At 40.1% G+C, this 14,202-nt stretch overlaps 1 protein-coding gene across 4 annotated transcripts in view; it reads left to right on the top strand.

Moving 5' to 3' along the window:
- Window positions 1-3,446: 3,446 nt before the first annotated feature.
- The window catches only part of dnmt3ab (DNA (cytosine-5-)-methyltransferase 3 alpha b), a 46,803-nt gene continuing 36,047 nt past the window's right edge, over window positions 3,447-14,202 (top strand). For all 4 annotated transcript variants that reach the window (XM_063496982.1, XM_063496981.1, XM_063496980.1 and 1 more), the window contains exons 1-3: window positions 3,447-3,526; window positions 4,701-4,897; window positions 10,378-10,464. In XM_063496982.1, coding sequence (XP_063353052.1) covers window positions 4,835-4,897; window positions 10,378-10,464 — 150 coding nt within the window. In that variant the 5' untranslated portion in view covers window positions 3,447-3,526; window positions 4,701-4,834. The remainder of the gene's footprint in view (window positions 3,527-4,700; window positions 4,898-10,377; window positions 10,465-14,202) is intronic.

Here is a 14,202-nt window from a genome sequence, read left to right as displayed (position 1 = left end):
ATTGGGCGACTCCGTCTAGTGGCATGTACGGGATTGATGGTTGTTTGCAATAGTGAGGTAATAAAATGAAAATGATAAAACCACAGACATGGTGCCAGATGAAGAATTCTATGTGGACTATAGTCCCAAACATTTTGATATACTGCAGGTATTTTTGCATATTTAATTTAAAATACATTTGAAATAAAGTGAATCTAGAAGGACTGGATATTTAGGGTTTAGCTTAGACCTTTGCACTGTTTTTTTTTTAAACTCAGACCTTTGTCCAGCTTCTCTTTTAATGTGTTGTTTTGCCATCTTAATAAATCCTATTAATGTGACTCTTTACTGCCATATAAAGGATGCTAACTGTTCCCAGGGGGCAAATTAAATAAGGAATTGGAAGTTACTGAGTAAAACCGAGCAAAGATCTCAGATACTAAATGTTAATACCTTTAATATTGTGTATTGCCTTCAGCTGAGCCTTAAAAGCTCATCATGAGTTATACTACTCTTACATCTCTAAACTTGTTTTTATTTCCTTTTGTTTGATGTTCTGTTCTTGTAATTTGCATTTAAAAGCCTTGTTATTATTATTATGTATTAATGCATAATGTAAATGACTTTAAATTGTCTTTGTGTAAGTAAACTTTCTTTTACAGGAAACGTACCAAACTTTTTTCACAGAAATTACTTTTGATTTGTCACAGCCTCCAGTCCAGCGCTTACAGGCATCACAGTGAAACTTTGAAAATTTTATTAGTCCCAACTGCGTTTCGCCAGTTGAACTATCTGCTTCTCTAAAACTGTTGATTTGACCAAGAAAGAATTGAAGGATACTGTTGTCCTCCCATTCCTGATTAGATACCAGAGACAAAGCATCACAGGTACCAATTAGTGTACAGCATAAGAAATCTAGGACAAAAAAAGAATGAAAAAGGAATCATAAATGTCTAAATCTAACAAAGGCACATTTACGAATAATTTGAAGGGTCTCACAAATCTGCACATACACAAACTATATGAACAGACTGTACAGGGAATGTTACAATCCATAAATATGTAAAAAAGTTGGGCATTAAAAGAAAAAGTCTACACCAGCGTCAAGAAGCAAAACACACATTGCAGTTTAATTAAAATAGGTATAGATGACACAAGTGTTACTTCACCAGACCCCAAAGCTGGCTTCAGGCATCAGCTAATTACATGGCTGCTTGGGGCCCCACAGCCACCAGGGGGCCCATAAAAGAAACAAAATAAAAACTAGGAAGTCTCTCCAGGTTCCTGTGTGTGTGTGTGTGTGTGTGTGTGTGTGTGTGTGTGTGTGTGTGTGTGTGTGTGTGTGTGTGTGTGTGTGTTGTCATTATTTTGTATTACAGATAATGCTACATTTGAACAAGTTCAAGCCTTTGTATGCTTCAGTGCCACTTCTAAAAATGCAACAATCATTTTTAAACAGGAAACGGCTTGCATGCTTGGTTGTTTCATTTTTCTCAACTTAGTATTTGTGCATTTTGACACATTTAAGAACTTATCTTGCATATTTTCTCAGTGTGTCGCTTTTATGTGCATGGCATTTCAACAGCTGCTGGTGATAGCTTTAAATGATCAGGTTCATCAGGTTTTTGACATGTGAGATTTGGATAATCTTTTGAATATGCAATGAGCAGAAAAGGAGATGGGGACTACACACATAAAGGACAAAACCGCTCAGGACTGGTTATGACTGCAAGTGCATATTGTCATTTGGCACAGGCACGCAGAGACTCTCTAAGGGGCAGTGGTGAAAATGTGGTTTGGTTTACTGCTTATTTTTACTCTAAGGTCACATCACTGGGGCCAACCAGAGCAGCACTTAGGGGACATCTGGACCATTAAAATGTCTCTGGTGTAAAATCAGATTAGAAACTAAGCATAGTATTGTTCCAATTGTGCAATAATGCGTAGACCTGTAAATAAAGTTATAGAGGCATCCCCGCAGCCTTGTGGTCTTCAGTGCACACAGTGTGGTAGCATGAGTCCCAACCTGAATTATCTTTGTTATACAGGATTCCCCTTTACCTGTCTCATGTTAGAGTATAAGGTAAAGGTCAGAGTTACTAAAGACTTGCATTTCCAATTGAGCTTTTTTTTTTTTTTTTAATTTTACTTTGAGGACAGCACGGTGGCATGGTGGTTAGCACTGTTGCCGCACAGCAAGAAGGTCCTGAGTTTAATTCCACCATCAGGCCGGGGTCTTTCTGTGTTTGCATGGCTTCCTCCCACTGTCCAAAGACATGCAGCTTGTGGGGATAGGTTAATTGGATAATCCAAATTGCCACTAGGTGTAAATGTGCGAGTGAATGTGAGTGCAAATAGTTGTCTGTCCCAGTGTGTTGGCCCTGCGACAGACTGGCGACCTGTCCAGACCTGCCCTATGACAGCTGGGATAGGCTCCAGCGCCCCCTGCGACCTTGGAAAGGAGAAGCGAATAGATGGATGGAAGGATTTTACTTTGAGTGTTTGTTTTCAATTCAGTTTAGTTTCATTTATTTTCCGGGGGGGATTCACTGTCATGCACACATTACAATGTACACAAATCTCAATAGACGCATTCCCCAAATTTTTGTTTAGTTAATTATAATAGCTTTGGTAAATACTCAAAATAAACATATGAAGGCATCCCAAATGTTCGGGGGATACATATGGAGTAGGGCTGGGTTTCAATTATCAATTTTCTTATTAACACAAAGACGTAAACACAAAGCGCAGACTCGACACAGAAAGCTGACACCTCATAGATTTTGCTCTCCGACCAAAATTCACTGAACCAGCAGCAAAAGAAGATCAAACTACGCTTTAAATTTGATAAATATGGTCATTAATTACTCTTATTTTTGCTGTTTTGCTTCCACCAGGATAAAATCACACTTCCTGCACAGGAAGTGTGCAGGAAGTGTAGTTCCGTCTGTCAGTGTAGTTCAAGAATAGTTTCCCATCTTAAATCTCAGTTTTCTGCATTATTTTCTTGCTTATTGCTTATTTCTGCTGTTTAGTACTGAAGAAATTATTTTTAAGGTGTTTATCTGAACAAAATCTCCTTCATGTTTTTTTGTGTTTTATCCTGTTACTTTGACACAAAGGCACCTGCTGTGATGCTTACACCTCTGATGAAGTCTCAGAAGTGTCAGCACTGATAAATGATCAGAATTATAATATTTCTGACTGTCTGAGGCAAAATTTCCCAGATTCAAATCAAATCGAATCGTGGATCCAATCGAATCGGGACCTTGTGAATCGGAATCTAATCGATTATAGAAATCAGTGACGATACCCAGCCCTATTATCGTGCAAAAATGTAGATATTTGCAAATGTGTTGAGTCCACGATATATGACTGTTTCTAGGACCCAGAGAAAAGCAGGCACACTTCAGGCCCCTGCAGTCAGAGCGGCGCATCTGGAAGAGAGCTGGCCGGCTGGGGAGGTGGAGGACGGGGAGAGAAGAGGAAGGAGGCTCCGGGAGCAAGCGAGACAAAAAGGGTCAGGCCTGGGACTTGGGAAAACCGGGTAATGACACACAGTGACTCACGCATGTAAATTTGTTTAACCCGCCACGAGCAACCACGCAGGAAGGGTAACCTTTATGTGAACAAAAAACGTGAACGACCGGAAGGCGCTCGATGGAAATGGGGAAATAGCGATTTAGGGTTCGCTTTTTGCAGATGTGCTGATTGGACGTCGAGATGTGAACTTGACCGGGTTTGGAGCACGGAACCAGCATCGCGGCTTCTCAAAGCTGTGGCCTCATTAAAGGAAATAACGGGGGGGTTATCCTTCAGTGTCCGTGGCCTGTAAAAGATCCACAATCCCCTGGGTCATATTGCAGACTTCCCCTGCTGTAAAAAGACGTCTAAAACTTTGCAATTTTTAACGCATAGCCGGTTGAATAATATATGCACATCAGTCGATCGTAGTATGGTGTAAGCGTGTGGCCTGATTGCAGGCTGATGGCATGGAAATGCGGTGACACTGAACGCCTGTGTGGCCTTATAATAAATTATTTTTCAACATTAATACGTTCTGGTTGTTGCCTGCATTTATTTTTCACGAACGAGGACGTAAATCCGGCAGTGTGTTTTACATACAGCATGTTTTAAATAAATCACAACCGAGTGTCATCAGTCTCCTTTTAGCCCTTAGATTCAACACATCCTGTACGAATATAGGTTGTTTTTTGTTTTTTTTTTTTGTTGTTGTAAATTTCCACGAGTGCAAAACAGTGTAACTGTGGCTTCGCTTTGCGCGTTAGGCAGACGGCTGGAGTAACTTTAACCCAGACTCTCACGATGGAAATGAAATATTAATGAATTTTGAAAAATGTACCCACAAAAATACAAGTATTTTTGCGCTTAGTTTGGAGCATCGCGCTCTTTATTTTCAGGCTGCACGATGCACCCAGTTCATGTCGTCTACTGCACAACACACATTCATGTGGTGTAAAGGGGCCTGTAGGCTATAGTGGCCATACAGTATCTATAGAAGCCTGTGAGGGTCCTATAGCTACATGACGTGTACTCAGCAAAGAGAAAGCTGATGCTCTGGGTAAAACAACTTCATATTAGAGAAGATACATAAAATATGTCACTGGATTATCTAGTCTGCATGGAACTAAAGAATCAACACATTAAAGACAAACTTGCTGAACATATCTTACCATTGCTTTTCTTCTTTTAACTTCCAGGAGAGCAGGAAGAAGAGGGGATCATCCGTCATTGCTTTATTTTCTTTTAAACTTTTCAACTTCCTTTTAACGTGAAACGTCCATATCTACACTACCCATCATCAGACATTACCCATAAGCTCATAAGACTCTCAATGATGCCGTCCAACACTCTCACCAACACCACCACCACTGCTGATTCACCTGGAAACCCAATGGTAAGAAACACGTGCGTGATAACAACAAAAATGCGTCACTTGACACGTTGCGGTACTTAACTCTGGTGATTTTAAAAAGATGTCGGAAGGGTTTCTGAATCGCTTGACTTGAGCTCAAGATTGAATTGGATTTGATCGTCCATCACTGAAAAGAGCTTCTTTTAATGTCTTCGGAAGCACTGATTTAAAAAGACATTACTCACCCCTGAGCTCGTCCTGCAGTGATATAGCATGCACTGCCTGTTTGTATTTTCATATGATCTTGGCACGGAGTATGTGTACATGAATTATATTTTTTATAGTTTTATGACCGTGCTGTTACACAGATAGAGCCTTAAAAATGAAAGGAAGTGGATTGGATTGGTTTCTATAGTCACTTCAGGCCAAAACCAATTCAAATCTTCCTCAATTTTATGATTCCCATTAATCATTAACCCACACTCACTAATCTGTGCAGTCCAAAGAATTGCTAGAGCAGACCTCACTGCAATGAATTCCTCTATTCAGTGAAGAAATAGGCAAATTTTTACAGTAGAATCCAACAGCACGTGACGTGCCTTGTCACCTTTCATGATGCAGACGCACTTGTAATTTCAGTCCCTGTGTAACTGCAGCATCACCTGTGTGGCAGCAATAGCAGCGGCACCGAAGAGGCTGTTGGGAGGTGCAGCTGTATTCTGTGACATTTACTTGTATAATGGTGGTTGGTGACGTGGGCGTTGGCTGGTGTAGGTTGAGATGGAGCTGGAATGGCTCGACAGCTCTTTTGCTGGGGGGATCTGTCCTCTTCTTCTGTGTTCCCATTACACAGTACTGCCCTTAGTCTTGTTGCCTGGCAACAGACATTGCCTTAAATAACTGGCTACCCAGACGGAAATAGTGCAGAGATATTGACAATGTAGTAGGGTTCACTCCAGGCAAGAACAAATTATATTCCAGGCTTTTCTGTTGTTTTTCTCAGAAAATATTAGGGTGAAGCTGAGTGTGAAAATGGCGTGTTGTCCTCAGTCGGAGGACCTCAGCCTGAGCTCTCTAACAGAGAACTGGAGGAGCGCTGTGCTGTGCTGTGCTGTGCTGTGCTGTGCTGTCCCTGCAGAGATAGCCAGGCACCACTGAATTGTGTCATCCATGTAAGTGGTTCCCAAATGAGCCTGCACACCAGGCTGCACTCAAAACGTGCTATTATCTATGCAAATTCTGCCGCCCTGGTAGGGAAAAACCGACGCACCAGGCACTCTATTAGTGATCGCACAATGAACTGGAACCATCATCAAAACACATTCTCTTACAAAAGGTTTCAAATCTACGTGTAAAATAACAGTTCAAATGCTTATCTCTAACAAAAATGTCATCATTTTCACTTATTTTTATAACCATTTCTTCCAGTTTTAATCCTCTGCCCATCAATCAGAGCATCATTTACCTTGATTATATCTATTTCCTTATGCAAATTAGTTTATCTCCCAGGAGCATTGATGGCTATGGCAGACACTGAGGGCGAAACGTGGCCAGACGGTTGAAATAACTGCCTATAATGATTAAAACCCCTTGCCCTTAAATTATTTAGTAGACCTTGTGGTACTTTTATGGTATTTTTTTAACATATTATATAGTTATAGTATTTCATCAGCACAGAATCGGATGAGTTTCAGATTTTACTGTGGGACTGACTCAAACCCAGAATGTCACAGCTACCAGGTACTTCATGAAATATGCTCAACACTAAGGCTACTGTAAAAACTCACTTTGCATACTGCAAGGTTTTTTTTCACATGACAAAATCATCGTCAAAGGGCGCATTTTGTACAGCTGAGATAAAATTGTTCCTGTTTAAATAATTTTCTGAGAAAATGAAAGAAATCCCGTCCATTTTGGTTTAACATATGAGGTTAATTTTTGACTTTCGAGACCGCAGTGCAAAGAATAATTAACTCCAAGGCCCAGTTAGCAGCTTGTAATCTTTTTGCCCAAATCAAGAACCCCTTACCCCCTAAGTGTTTAAATTTGAACATTTAATTGACTTTTGAACCCTTTGTGCTGATAAAGGGAAATGATTTAATTAGATCTGATGCTGAATGGATCCTGTGGCCTCATTTCCTGTTCTTAAATTCCAGAATAAATTCTGATACTAGAGTATAATCTAAAAGGTAAATGTTTTCATGTAACACCAGGGTGGAAAACCAGATGAAGTCATGCAGTGTAAGCAAAAGACGTGCACATGCACTTTGAAGCAGCTTGTTGATTTGTGGGCTGCTTAGTCTCATTTTGCTGCTGCCATCTTGTTTTAAAAAAATGTAACAGGAGCATATATGGACTCAAATTGCTTTCTTATTTACTATAAGCAGTGTTGGGAAGGTTACTTTTCAAATGTATTCCACTACAAATTACAGAATACATGCCTCAAAATGTATTTTGTAACGTATCCCGTTAAGTTACTCAATGAGAGTAACGTATTCAGAATACTTTGGATTACTTAATATATTATCATGCTTTTTACAACTGCATGAATGTACTATTGCTGTGTGATTTATTACTATTACTGAAGGTTACACACCATACCAATAGCAACTAGATTTTTAAATCTTAATATAAAATGAGTAACAGTAGGTGGACATTAGGTAAGGCTGCACTTTTTGCAGCGATCTCATATAGAAAACTATTCAGGGAGTATATAAAACAGGTCCATGGCTCCGAACCGTAGTAAAGGGACCTCTGGCTAATACGTCGGGTTCCGTGTCGGGCTCGTAGCCGAAAGCTAGCTTTACTTTGTTGTGTGGGTCAACTTTACTAGTGAGAGACAGAGAGAGGCGTTGAAAGTCTGCTCCAACGGAACTTATTGTATCGGAGGAAAACACGAACACAGTGTACAGTCGAGTTTTAATAGCTAACTAACAACTGGGCTCGTCAGGCACTCTTTTTGGCTGCAGTGGTTATTATTATATTTACACGCTTTCATCTCCCGTTTCTGCTCGGTGACAGCTCGTACTTTTCCACTCTCCTTTTTCTCCCTCCCTCGCTCACAGACACATAACGGGTATAGCAGTCCATTCTCCCTGCAGCACGGACTAAACTGCCCATGAGGCTGCATTCTTTAGGGCGATGCCTGTAATACTCTGCCTATTGCCTTCATATTAAATCATTTTTACAAATATTTCTTCACGTCATTATGAGACGCGAGATTGAGACACAGGCATTTGAGCCTCTTAATGCATGTTTTGTTTGGGTTTCCACCGACGTGGAATTACCAAAAAAAGAGAGGGCATAGCCGAACATATCAAACAGGAAAAGACCGCCGTGTAATCCCTTTATTTCAACAAAGTAACTGTATTCTGAATACCACCTTTTTAAACGGTAACTGTAACGGAATACAGTTACTCATATTTTGTATTTTAAAGACGTAACGGCGGTACGTATATTCCGTTACTCCCCAACACTGACTATAAGCCTCACCCATTTACACGAACATTCATAGAAGTGCTTTTTTCTATTCCTAAACACTTATGACCTAGCATTCATATACTCACTCTCCAAAGAATACATCGGGAGGAACCTGGAGTTCAATATCTTGCCCAAGGATGCTTCGAGTTGGAGGAATCAGGGATTAAATTTTCCAAAAAATAGATGACCCACTCTACCTCCTGAGCCACAGCCAATCCCCCCCCCCAAAATACCACACTATAGGTCAGCGATAAATCCTAAAGCATACCCTGCTTTATTGTTAATTTACTGTAAATGGAACCATAATTTAAAAAAAATGAACGTCATGCTGTGTTAAACAGCACGCGACTTGAGTGAATGAGGTCTTAAACTCAGTAGGAGAGTGTTTACTGAGGTCATAAATTGAGTGAGAAGTAGGCTCATTTACTCATAGATTATACAGCAAGTCTTCTTTTTGCAACTACAAGAGTCGCCTCCTGGTGGTCATTGTGAAATAATTAAGGTTCAAGGCATTTCCACCTTGGATTCGCTTTTCAGTCCCAGAGTTATCCTGCATTCCGTTGGAAGCAGGAAGTCAGAAACCCGAGTTCCCAGTCTCTGAAGTTTAAGCTGGAATGCCCATTCAAGTCAACGTGCCACTTGGAAAGTTGGAGAATTCATGCCAGCGCCACCTTTGCACATAAACAGTATTGAAATGGCAACATGTAATCTGTACCATCACTCTTGTGTATTTATGACTCCCTAAATAAGCCATACATAGAAAACCCACCAGGCTCTATCCATGAACGCGTCGCAGCCTTCCACTCCATGTATTGCTGAAGGATTGTGTTCATGGCATCACCTTCTTGATGAAGCGCAGACAGCTCAGGTATGAAATAATTCCCAGCACTGAGATCCAACATCCAAGGTTAAAGGAATGCCATAATTGCTTTTATCTTTAATTCCAGTTTGATACTTCCAAGGGATGGATATGAATATGTCACTAATGGGTCCATAGTCAGCATAGCACAGTAATTCTGTGTCATATTGAAATACACTAAATCCGACATAGTTTCATATGTTCATTGTTGTAATTTTTAAGTTAAATGTCTTTAAGATGACAAATTAACTGTGGATATGCACTGGAGACTGCTGTTACTCTGGTTTGCTGCTTCTTAAAGTTATTAATGTTTTACACCACTTTACCTCCGTAATTCAGTAACTCCTCTTGCTAGACTTAACTCCACCCATTATATATAGACAAAAGCTTGTACTATCTCATAGTAACATTTTATCATGTTGTACTACGCCATCCCACTAGAGATTAGATATACATACACTTATCAACATGTCAGCAGAGGTTGCAGAATGCCTACAGTGCAGAGACCCCGTTTATCTTTGATGGAATTTCACATTCAATACTGAAGGAATTTAATAAGGACCCGGCCCTCCATCCTCCACCCCCCCACTGCAGTTGTCAGGAATGGCGTTGCACTCTCATTTGCATTCAAACCTGGTACTGGTGGTTCTATTCAGTCAATATTGAAACTCAAAGCATCTACATTAGGATCATCTTTTCTCCCGTCAACCCCAGGGGTACTTGGTGATGGCAGACATGGGGCTTTGTTCATGGGGGTAGACAGTTTTATTAATCAAAGGGAAATTGCAGCAGGGGAAGGTGGGGGCCGATCTATGTCTTTGTAACGGTGTCAAGAGGGAATTGTCTGTGGAAGGTCAGCACTGCGTCCGAGGAGCTTTCACTTCAGCCTAGTTCAAAGGAATGTGTCATTCAGTTTCTATCTGTCTCATTGTCCACTCAACCAAAGACACTGGAGGACCTGCTCCAGTCCTCCCAAATGTTCAAGTGTTTCACTGTAGTGCAGTTGTCTCTGTTTCCTATAGATCTAGTATCACTTGTGCTGCATCTTTGGTGGAGGTGAAACTGCCATCTAGCTGATTGTACACAAAAATGCACTAATTAAATCCTTCAGTGTTACGTGCATCTTTACCCAAACAGCTGCAGGTACTTTGTCTAAATTGTGGCATGCATTTTTTCTTGATAGGGTGAGAGAACAATACTGGACTCGGACCTGATGGAGGAGAAGTCACCTAAAAGTAGCAAGCCTGGAAGAAAACGCAAGCAGTTTTCAGTGAGTGTTGACATGTCTAAACAAATTACATTTGTCCACGCGTGCATACTTGTTTTGCAGTGATTAGGTCTGATTCAACAAACCCAAAAATAGGATTAGAAAAATATTTGTAGATGATGTGCCAGAGGGCTTGTGTAAGTAAATTTAAAGCAGCCTGGAGTTAGTATTAATACCTGGTACAGTAACACTCTACTTCGAATCAAGGCACCTTAGTAAGTGCTTTCACAGCTGCGTGGGGAATTGACCACATGTACCAAATGCTCAAATGTTCACTGTTGCTGTTGTTGTAATTCATCTCTGAGCGAGACAGCCACTTCACTTTGTCACATATCAGCCTCCTCGCTGACTTGCGTTGTTTCCTGCCTTCAGTGTCAAATGTCAAAAGAAAAAAAAAAGTTGCAAAGAAATAAATTTAGAACTCAAAATGGGTACTTTAAAGGTTCAAGTTGTCCAACCACGACTGAAGGCTTGCTGTTTCAGAACTGAAACTACTGAACTGAAACCCTCCTGGAAGGCAGAAGGACAGATGGCTGCCTTTTCACCTTCACATACTGTAGCTGGCCAGTCATCGCGTGAAGTGCTTGTCAGACTGTTGGTTTCAGAAAATTCAGCCCTTTTCCAGCATCGTCAGAACGATGTGTTTAACCATCTGACCAGTTTCAACATGATTGTTCTTGTGAATCCCACCTGGCCATATTCGGTTTCATTCACTGGTATTTATAAGCCCGATGTACTGAGTGAATCTCATCACTCCATTCAAGCAGAAAGATTATAATGGCGGAAATGCCTGTGAGGAAAGCCCATCTAAAAATGTGTGATATTATCCAAGTTTGAATTATTATCACATCTTCCCCTCGCCGTGTTTTTGCCTCATCTTCAAGTAATCGTTTATCTGTACGCCACATTATTTGAGGCATGTACCAGTTTATAATGAAAGCTCTTGTTTTGTCTTTGCACATGGCATCTATAAGCAGTTTCAGTAGAAAAACAAGTGTTATTTTAGCCTTCAGAAATCTGTTAACCTGTAAGACACAACGTGTACTCCTTTGTACTCATGAATAAACATGACATATTCTTGAACCTTGTTTCCAAGATACATGCATGCACTACACTAACACCATTTGCAGTCTGTTTGTGATGCCTTGTGTAGTTAAAAGCTCCGATTTAATAATGACTCTAAGGGCCAACATGTTTCTGGGTATTTTTTCTTTCCCTGAGATGTTATCATTTGCATAAGCTTCTGTTGAAAATCATCTTAATTAACTCTCACTGTGCAATTAAACAAACCAAAAAGGAAAAAAAAAGGATTAGACAAATATTTACAGATAATGTATGGTTGGAGGGGATATGCCAGAGGGTTTGTGCCCCTGTATTTAAAGAAGCTGAGGAGTGGTATCAATAACTGATTAAGAAAAGCCGTACGCAGAATCGGGGCGCCTCACTGAGTGTTTTCACAGCTGTGGGGGATTGACCATGTGTACCAGGCGTTCTGCTCACATAGATGTTTCACAGTTGTTGTTGTTATTCTCTGAATAAAAGAGTCACTCAAATGCCTGATTGGCCAACTTCAAATGCTGTCAGAAAGCCTCTTTTAATTCTTTTGTTTGACTCTTTTGAAAAGAGGCTGACATGGAACATTGGTTTTAAAATGTTGTTTTCCATGCAAATTGTCAAAAGCTGAGTGAAAACAGAAGGTAATTGTTGGAAAGGATAGCGTAAACAAGCCTCTAGCCCTCTTCATATGTTGCGTTTACCCACATGGACAAAGACAGTGTATGTATTTTATCAATGCACACTATATGGGGGAAAGTATTGGGTCAAACCTCTTAATCTTTGAATCTTAGCCCCATTGCTTTAGGTGTATAAAACCAAGCACCTAGCCATGCACTCTGCCCTTACAAACATTTGTGATTGCTCCAAAGTGAACTCAACATATCAGTTCTTCAAATTTCTTCCCTCTGAGATATTCCACAATCACTTGTAAGCTGGAAGCTTTCAGTAACCAAAGCAACTTAGCCATAGAGCAGGGTCACCGAGCGCTGAGGCGCACGAGTCACAAACGCTCTGCTGACATAAGAACTGCAGAGTTCTGGCTTTAATATCAAATCGAGCCTCCAGGTTTCATTTGTAGGTGGCCCGGTACTTTTGTTCTTATTGTGTACATACTCACGCCTAAGTGTTCAGTGACAAAATTAATATACTAGGTAACAAAGTGAGTATGGAACTAAAGCCATCAGGATGTTAGCATAGCTTAGGAGCTGTACACAGTTAGCCATCTATATACTGACTATATTATATGTATAGAATAAGTTTGTATAAGGTGTGTAAAGTCTTTTTGATAAAATACTTGCTATAGCTTAATTCTTATTGTACAGACATGAGAACGTAGCACTTGGCAGGAACGTGAATAAACAGGTTTTGTTTGAAAAGATGTTGAGCTAATCCTTTAGAAAACCTGCCTGAACAAAGTAACATGACTAAGCTCTTTTTTAGGGCACCCAGCTTCTTTATTGCTGCACTGCACTAGTTTCACTTGAACTGATGAATTTCTGAAGTTTCAGGCTAAAATATAAAAAATCCAAACAAAAACTTGCCTGCAAAAAAGCCCTGTTGCCTGTTAAATGTGATGATTAGTTTTCTGTTAAACAGATCAAATACTGGAGTGGTATTAAAAAAAAAACAGAAAATAAAGAAAAACTCCCATAAACATCTTAATATTTCCTGTTCGGCTAGCTTTCCAGAAACAAAAGATCTTCAATCAATGATAATAACACGTAGAAAGGCAGCAAAATACCTCTATTCGTGTAACAGTTTCCAGTTGCTGTTAATTGAATAACGTAAGAAGTTATCAGCAAGTGTAATGAATTATCAGCTCATATTTTCAGGTGAACATCTGCATTTAATTTTAATTTCAGTGTGTAGTTTTAGAAACCTTTATAATCATATTATTACTGCACCTAGTTCTGTGAGGGCGTGTGAGTGTAATGTTGTAGCAGTAAGTTGGTTGAGGTAGTTAGTCTTTTGTTTTCAACCTCTCTCTCTGTCTAAGCTGCCTGATTTACCAACTTTGACTTTTGACCTGTAGCAGGGGCCGCATGTTGTTAACTATGTCACAAATCTGTTGCATAATTCTTTCACTATGAGTTGTGTGTGTTGCTAGCATGTGTGTCTGAGCATATGAGTTTTTTGGGTTTTCTCTTTGCTTACTTCTTTTTTTTTTTTGCACGTGTGTGATATTTGCCTAACACCCCCCCCCCCCTCACACACACACACACACACACATACTGTAGCCTCTTTTTCTAGTAGTGAACTGAGTCAGAATATTAATAATGTCTGAGCTCCGGGTTGTTTTCATTCATCGTGTCAAGCAGATTTACTGGAGAGCTGTTCTTTGTAGGAGTGCAATTGTTCAGTTTACAGTTAATTTGTTCTCAGTTACTACAATGATGAAGTCGTTTAGAGTTCTGCGGCCTCTGAAGAATGCTTTGAAACCGACTTTGGCTTGCTGTAGATTTGTTTTACGATTCAGAGCAACTTCCACTGAAGCTTTTTTTTTTCTTTTGCATGTCTGCTACTCATAATTTGCATTGCATCCATTACACAGACATTAAATCTTGATTTAAGTTGTGTTTGCTTATTCAGTCTGTAAGAATCAGATTACGGATTTGATCTTTACCTTCCTGGAGAGGATCTTTGCTCAACGTCGTCCGATGACAGACAAGCCTCCTGAGGCATTGC

The sequence above is a fragment of the Pelmatolapia mariae genome, linkage group LG16_19 (genome assembly GCF_036321145.2).
Source record: "Pelmatolapia mariae isolate MD_Pm_ZW linkage group LG16_19, Pm_UMD_F_2, whole genome shotgun sequence".
Classification (NCBI taxonomy): Eukaryota; Metazoa; Chordata; class Actinopteri; order Cichliformes; family Cichlidae; genus Pelmatolapia; species Pelmatolapia mariae.
Note: the sequence above shows the minus strand (reverse complement) of the source record. Positions and strands in the feature narration are given on the sequence as shown.